Source organism: Astatotilapia calliptera, chromosome 12 (assembly GCF_900246225.1).
Source record: "Astatotilapia calliptera chromosome 12, fAstCal1.2, whole genome shotgun sequence".
Taxonomy (NCBI): domain Eukaryota; kingdom Metazoa; phylum Chordata; class Actinopteri; order Cichliformes; family Cichlidae; genus Astatotilapia; species Astatotilapia calliptera.
In genome coordinates, this window is record NC_039313.1 from 32,899,800 (window position 1) to 32,908,074 (window position 8,275).

General features: G+C 38.9%; 1 protein-coding gene across 1 annotated transcript; it reads right to left on the reverse strand.

The window, feature by feature from the left end:
* Positions 1-2,171: 2,171 nt before the first annotated feature.
* On the reverse strand, positions 2,172-6,845 carry seta (SET nuclear proto-oncogene a). The gene is made up of 8 exons (XM_026186173.1): positions 6,535-6,845; positions 5,380-5,437; positions 4,531-4,673; positions 4,294-4,397; positions 4,055-4,168; positions 3,408-3,578; positions 3,160-3,291; positions 2,172-3,063 (listed from the first exon to the last, which is right to left on the reverse strand). The coding sequence occupies exons 1-8, from the start codon at positions 6,605-6,607 to the stop codon at positions 3,040-3,042; spliced, it is 819 nt and encodes a 272-aa protein (XP_026041958.1). The 5' UTR covers positions 6,608-6,845; the 3' UTR covers positions 2,172-3,039.
* Between the last annotated feature and the right edge of the window lie 1,430 nt (positions 6,846-8,275).

Here is an 8,275-nt window from a genome sequence, read left to right on the forward strand (position 1 = left end):
AATCTATCTCTTAAACTTTATAAAATGAGATCAGTTGTTACATATTTATAGCAACAATGGAGCTGCAGCAGATACCTTTGTTATGACGGTTTCGGGAATTCCGTTTGAAACCATGTAACGTGAACGCAGCACAAAACCGTTATAACAAAAAAAAAAACCAGACCAAAAAAAATGAACGTATTGTTAAATGCTTTACTTTTCAAATTCAGATCATGTATACTGGTGGCTTTTCTGCTAAAGTAAATAGCCGTTTTCCAGTTAAATAACACCGCAGTGCTCGACGTCTGAGATGAGCTAGAGATGAATCCACTTCCTGTTTATTTCTGTGGCACTTCCGAATCTTAAGCTAACACGTTTATACTAGCCAGCCGCTCCAAAGTCCACCAATCGAAACGATATAATAAATGTACACAAAAATTTAGTGGTCAGAGATTTATATGTTTTATCATTTGTGCTGATATCTGACAGCCAATTATTGATTCTCGCTCCATGCGCCGTGTCAGCTAAAAACAAAGCTGCTAAGAGTTTCAGTTAGCTTAGCTTGTGGTTAGCCTTCCATGTGCGCGTGGCTGCTAACAAACATGCTGGGGCAGTACGTTTTCTTTATGCTCCTGTTTTACCCCAGTGCCCACAAGCTCGGTGAAGCGTGTGTTGCGGCTGCTGCAGCGGAGGCACAGGACCGAGGAGCTAGCAGCACGGACACCCTGATCCTGTGCAGGGCTTGCGGACACGAGTTAGCACTCGGGACGGACATCCGCTCCGTGCCTAGCCGGCTGGCGCTCTCCAGCCGCAACGACACGCTGCTCGGGGGTCGAAGGGTTAACGTTCAGCTGTTTGAAAATCCCCACGGACACCGGTTTGAGGTGATCACGTTCAGAAAAGCCGACGTTACTCAGCACTGGCCGTCAGACAAGCGCTTCTCCTGGTTCCCGGGGTTCTCCTGGACCGTGGCCACCTGTCCCAGGTGTAACACTCACCTAGGTGGGTAAACCTACACATCAGGGTTATTACAGTTAACTAAACTCATGTGTGAGAAAGCTAAATCGAAACGTCGATCTACTGATCGAGGAAATAAAAACTTAAAATAAATTAGAAATAAACAACTATAATAACTCTGTTTTACGTCTTTATATGTTAGTTGTATATTTTTGTGCTTTACAGTCATATAAACAAGTTAATCCAATATATTTTAACTGTATATTAGTAGTAAAACCTTATCTAAACAGATGAAAAATTATTGTTTGCAATCTGCCAAACTATTTCCTATCTGCGTATCCTGGATAATCTTGACATTTTGAATGACCCGTTTATGAAATGTTTTATTATGCCCCAAAATGAGCGACTGAGCCATTAGCGCACCACAAAAAAAAGTTTTCCAGGGGCAGAGCAGAGGGTAGTTTTCCCATAGACTTGTAAAGGACCAGAAGTCCCGTTGAGGCCACAAGATTTACCCCCTGGTGGCCTTTGAAAAGAATGCAGGTTTAAGGCCTTGTGTTATACCATCTGTGCCACAATCTGAAACATGAATTTGATCCCTTAGATGACTGCAACTCAGTCACATATAGAGCCCTACCTGGCCACAACTTTAGAGATATGACTAGGCCTTCTTTTAAGATGCTTGTTTTGAACAAATTTATATAGGTTAGATGTTTCCTTAGATACTCACCCCTTACTTTTTAAAGGTACGGCTGACTGCATTTGTATGTAATGAACGTTGAGACATGCACATTTCTTTCAAGTGTGTTTTTTATCCAAGCTAAAGCACTTGAAGTTATTAAATACAGATCTGGAAAATAGTTCATTTTTAAGTCGGGATTTAGTACATCTGAATTCAGGCTTTTATGGTTAACCTGCACTGACATGTATCCCACTTCTCTGAAACACCTGAACAAGTTACATCTTGCTTTCAGGTAACTGATTTTGTCACTTTTCTCTAGGTTGGGCCTTCCAGCCAAGTGACTGGCCTGACAGGATAACAAAAAGCAAATTCAAGGAATCGGAGCACACCTTCTTGGCTTTAATCACCCATCGCCTACTAACAGAGGACTTTGCTTCCAGCCTGCTTATGACTCCAAAATCCTTCTCCAGCTGACAGACTTTACAAGTAGTTAACCCTGGTGCCTTTGCCACTACCTGAATTATATTTTCTTAAATTTGAATGCACCCACACATTTATACACAGTAAGTTTTATTATCGTAACAAAGCAAGTTGTACACCTCAAATTTAAAACAATTTCTTCCCCCCCACCCCAAGCGAAAAAGGAAAAGGGGTGATTAAATGTAAATTCTGAGATAACAGGTCCATTTTTTAAACCCATGAAGCAGTGGGGGGCAAAATTTACAAGCTTGTTTTTTTTTCCATTTTGTTCTTTATTAAAAATGTCATTTCAAATCTCATGGATATCTGTAAAACAATACAATGAAAAAAAAAAGTCCCATAGAAATGGTGTCAAAATAACCACTCTCCCCAATATCCAACATACTCCTGCCCCACCCTGCCCTCCCTCTAAACATTACAAGTCAAAGGAATGAGCTGGTACTCATTAAGCACGTAGGGGAAAATAAGTTTTAAGGATTCAACATCCCAAATGAAAAAAAATAAAATAAAATTAAAAAAAATGAAAGAAAAAAAATATTTAGAGGTCTGCTAGCGCTAGGTCACTACACCATGGCTTTAATCAATTTACCACACAACCTTGAACAGAAGAACTTCTGTGTGAATAGTCTTCAAATCTACTTAGGATGCCGTGCTGATTCTATTTTTTAGACTTTTTTTATTATCATTTTTAGATGACTTGAGGGGGATGGTACTCAAAATTCAGGGCAAAGTGCCATTTGCCTTAGATGAGTCGAGGGATAACAAAAAATGGCACCAACAAGTGAAAGAGGCTTCAGAATGGAAAATGAAGCACACACGGATTAAAAAAAAGAAAAGAAAAAAAAGTAACAAAAAATAAAATAAAACCTTTGCTCCCGAACATGAGTGGAAAAACTGAACAGGGAATAGAAGGTTGAGGGTCTTGGTAAATGGTGGTTTTCTTAGTCATCTTCTCCCTCGTCGTCCTGAAAGAGCGAGACATCACGCAGTTAGCAAGTGAAGAGGGAGGGGAGGTGACCCCGCACCACTCACATCAATTTTCTCAGCTTTTAGTAGATTACCTCTCCATCTTCTCCATCATCCTCTTCATCTTCCTCGCCATCTTCATCTCCTTCCTCATCAATGTCCTCCAGACCCTCCTCATCCTCTTCATCTTCCTCACCTTCACCCTCTTCATCCTCCATATCAGGAACCTAGAGATGAGGAAATCTTAAGCATTTTCTTGCTCTGGTTCTTACATTGTTATCATTTCATGGATTGATGAAAGATGTGAGAACATTGTAATACAGACTAAACATCATAAACATACCAGGTAGTACTGCAGAGGGTTTGGCCAGATGTCATCCTTGATGACCTCCCCGAGCTCATCAGCGCCCGCGTCAGCATGATCAGTGAACCAAGTGAAGAAGCTCTCTGGTTCTTCGTGTTGCCTCTTCCTTCCTGCTTTGTTCTGTGTCTGGCTGGAGCGCTTGGTCAGGTCCTAAAAACATCAGGAGTTACCAAACAGTTTGTGACTGGTACAGGAAAAAAAATTCTCAGCACTACCCATTATCAGCACATTACATTTAAAACTAACAATGTGAGATATATAAAAGTCACAAACTCACTACAATTCTGAATAAAATCTATAAACTGTAGATTTAATAGCTCTGGGTTATGAAAATAGAGTAGTCTTTAACCTGCATTACTACTTCTTTGCCAGCAGAGGGCAACTCCTTATGATCACATTTCTGACTTATCTCTGGTCTCTGTAAACACCTCACTGATGAGTCTATGGTCCCAGTTGTAGGTTTAAAGTCTTATCCAAAACAAAAAATTAACTTCATTATGTCAAACAGGAGTACTGTCAATCGTGAGTGTTTAGTCAATGAGCTTGCTCTGGCACTGATAAACATGATAGGTCAAAGTGGTGATCCACTCATTTACTTTGGTTGACAAACTGAAAGCTGTGCATACCTTTCCTGATTTCCATTTGATTTCTGTTGACTTTGAAGATGGGTCTCCGCTCTCATTCAGATGGAACTCTTTGGAAAGAACTTTGTTTTCGAAGTACGGATTTTCATCAAAATACTAAAAAAAGGAAAAAGAAAAATTAAAAATGCACCCAGGTAAGAAAACTTGCAAATAAAGGAAAAAATAATTAAAAAAAATAAAAATAGTCACTAAAGTGTTACGTGAAACCATTAAACACTTACAAAATCTATTCTGTAGCCTGACTTGATGTCTTCAAACTCCGTCACCTCCACTCGGCTCAGGTAATGAAGCGCTTCCTCATCTTCCTCCCCCAGTAGGGCTGATACTGTAGGAAGAACATATGGTTATACAGATTTAAAACTTGATTCACTGTCCACATCACTCACACTTGGCACTGTGATGCCATTTTTAAATATAGACAAATTAGAGTAATAAAATTTCTTAGATTATCTGCTTACCCTGTGGATGGTTGACAAATGTGGTGACCCAGAAGTTGGGGATTTTGGCGATCAGTTCTGACCTCTTTTGAAAGAATGGCTGACGGAGTTTGTTGTATTTCTGTTCTACTTTGAGGATCTCCTCACTTGCTTGCTCATTCAACCTGAACAAGAAAAAGAGAAGTTTAAAATTTGCACAATCCAGGTAACCAAGTGTAATGTCAACATATAGATAAATGCTATATTTATTTACATATGCGTGTCCAACAGTGGACAGTGTTGTGCCCAAACTTTATTTGCATTTTGGATTTATTGATTATTTAAAAAGGGTTTATTGTCTCATATGCTTTCAGTTTACCTTTTGGAACATCATCCAATTTAGCTCAATTCACATTCATTTGAGTTGTACTTAAAATTGAAGGAAAACCATTCAATTTAAAAGAAAAGTTTCATTTTTCTTCAATAGAAGAAAAGCCCAAACTCTGCCATACACCAAAACAACCCAATTTACATTTCGACATATGCCTATTAAATCCCTCACTAAATTATATTTAGATGTTTAATTATATTTAATTGATATTTTACTTTATGCTCTAGTGTCATTTTCACCACAATGAACAATGCTGCCTTGCATTTCAATTTATTCAACCCTTCCACTTTAAGCTATGTCATATTTAATATTCTGGCTGTTCACTATAATAACTGCATCTTAATGCAGTTCAGTGATTATGCAGGTTTCCAGATTGTAGCATGTTAATTTAGCGACATAGTTCCCCTTTTCATCAAAACATGTAGCAAACATCACCGAGATTTCTAAAAGGCAGAAAATCTACCCCTATAAGGACACGTTTAGCTTAAAAGGTTTATTACCTGTCAATTTCATTTTGAACTTCATCAATGTGTTCAATAGCTTCTTGCTGCTCTTTCTCTGTGGGAAACAAAAAAATTGTTAAAAGATTATTATATGCAAATTACACACAGCAACAGTCAAGTAGGACCTCGATTATCCATTTATTTATTTTTTACTTTTAGTCAGTCCTTCATACAAACTTGTTTTACAGAGAAACTAAGTTTGCCATTATCTGAAAATTCTTTTTACACCAAATGTAATTTTATACCAACACCTACCGGAGCGCAAATAAAACCCAACTTAATTCTGCGTTAGTACAGTGTAAGTAAAGATATATGCCTGATTAAATCCCCCGGAGGTTAACGTAAGGTAAGCGGCCAATAGCTGCAGCTCTAGCGGCTCAGACACTCACCGTTTCCTGCCGGCTGCTACCTATAAGGCCGCGTGGTTTAAATGTGGGACATCTGAGTGCACACACACACACAGAGCCGCGATAACATGAGGGACCAAAACCGGGGACAGATGCCAGAATACCCCCCATTACTGTGAAACCGTCCCCCATACAGTAGAAAACCTGTGTGTTTTCGTCCACATAAAATAATTATCCGGTTCACCTGACTGCGTGACCAGTTGATTTAAATGCATCTTTAGCGGTAACAAAACACAGCGTCGTCTGCTAGCATTAGGTAACGTTACAACAACAACACACAGGCTGGCTAACTGCTAATTGAAACGGCCAACTTTAACCCTTTTAAAACAAAAAATAATTAGCTGCAACCCTTTATCGGATAGTGTGGAGTGATTTTACTCCCAAACACAGAAAAATATTCTTTCAAGATTACACACGGACACTCAGTTAGGAGCCTTCGACATCACTGGCCACGCTGATGATGCTAAATTAAGGAGCTAACATGGCCTCTCAGCACCGGTCTGAATTGAACAACAGAAGGCAAGAGAAGCGGCATGTTAGCTGCGGAGCTAGCCACCGTTAGCGCAGCGCGAATACACGCAGCAACCGCCGTGGCCAGCCATGAAGAAGCTCCCGTGGCGTGATGCAAAAATCAAAGCAGTGCACAAAATAATTAGCAGGAATAATGCACAAAGTGGCAATGCAAAAATATGTTAAGAGAAGAAAGTGAAAATGGCGGTGAACAGGAGGCCGCCATTCCCCTTACCGGAGGTCTCATCCGCTCCGTCATGGTTTGAGTTCAGCTCCTTTTTACTCACTTTTGCCGCCGAGGCCGACATGTTTTCGCAAGCTGGGGTAACTTACAGACGTCTGAGAAAATATCTGGTAGCTTTGAATCCGGTTTCTCCTTAAACAGGAGAACGTTTATTCGGCGTAAAGTTCAGCGTGCAGAAGCCAACAACGTGCTGCTTTCCACACAATGTAGCTGCCGATGAGCGAGGAAGTCAGAGCAAGCGCCGCTCACGCGCTCCTTTCATTACGAACACGCCTCGCCGAATGGAGAAGACCAGCTCCGCCTCTCAAAATAGGTCTTACTACTTGGCTCCAATTTGCTGATTTACCGCCGTCTCTTCTCTTAAACTAACACCAGAAATGAGCAAAACCTGCAATTATCACTTTTATTAATGTCATATTCGATTATGAAATTAACTTGTTGTAATATGTTAGATTTACTCAGGCCAGGCCGAAGCTGCCGACTCACACTTGCGCACTTAAAAAAAAAGCTGAATGTCAGTTGGAAGAGCCTCATTCTGGTGGTCAGTGCTAATTAGCTGTTAGGAACGATTTGACTCCAGTTCAATTGTTTTATTTAGTTATGAATACAAAATATATTTTGGTTGAGGTTATGGCCAGAAGGTTGCTTAGTTCTCCACTGTGCTTGTAAACGAATGTATGATAATATATTTGTATTTGCTGGTTTAGTAAGGAAAAAGACAAGCTAGTTGAAGTGTAACTGCATAATTACATGTCTTAGGTTCCTATTTGCTCATCTACTGCCATATATATATATATATATGTGTGTGTGTGTGTGTGTGTGTGTAATTTCAGATGATCAAATTAACCGGTCATTTGTTGCGTGTACTTCAGCCAGTGCTAAGCTTCTAACTTAAAACTAACTGTAAGTTGGAAAAAGGAACCCCTTACTGGTGATCTGTGTTAATTAACTGTTATGAATGGTTTTGACTCTAGCGCCATTTATTTTATTTAAATTTGGATTTGAATAGAGAATATATTTTAGTTAAGGTCATGCCCGGGAGCTTGATTAGTTTCCTACTGTGTTTACAAATGAAGCTATGATAAAATTTATTTGTATTTGCAGTTTTGGCAAGGGGGAAAATAAAATACAGGTAGTGGATGTAAGTAAGTAAGGTCCCTATTTACTGATCTACTGCCATCTGTTCGCTTTGAATCCCAACCAAATAAAAGTGTAAAAAACAAAAATGAATAATAGCTTAATAATATCATATTTGATCATCAAATTAACTACAGTCATCTGTTATATTTACTCAGGCTACGGTTAAGCAAACTTAAAATAAAGCTGTAAGTTGGAAGAAGGAGCTAGTCTGTGCTAATTAGTATTAGAAAATTAGCTACATTTTTAAAATTTAAATTGGAATAAGGATGATATTTTATTAAGGCTATGTCCAGTATCTTCCTTAGTTATCCACCACATTTATAAACAAATCTATGATTAAAACGTATTTGCTTGTTTAATAAGGAAACATTAAAGCTGGTAGCGGTGTACCACACCTATTAGTGTAGTCTCTTCTTCTTCTGAGCTATTTTTTGTAAATGTTTAATTTGATAAGAATAAAGAACATACTTTAGGTAAGGTTATGTCCAGTAGCTTTCTTAGTTATTCACTTTACCTATAGACAAAGCTATTAAAAAAATAAGGTTTCCATTTGCAAGTTTAAAGAGTTGATAAACAATGTACCATGTGTAAC

What these genes read in the sequence shown, in the direction of transcription:
- seta (XM_026186173.1), bottom strand. Translation starts at nt 6,607, where the DNA reads ATGTCGGCCTCGGCGGCAAAAGTGAGTAAAAAGGAGCTGAACTCAAAC. An exon ending in GTTCAAAATGAAATTGACAG is followed by an intron (nt 4,674 to 5,379) that starts GTAATAAACCTT and finishes TTTCTTGTTCAG; the next exon opens with GTTGAATGAGCAAGCAAGTG. An exon ending in ACCCTCTGCAGTACTACCTG is followed by an intron (nt 3,292 to 3,407) that starts GTATGTTTATGA and finishes CCTCATCTCTAG; the next exon opens with GTTCCTGATATGGAGGATGA.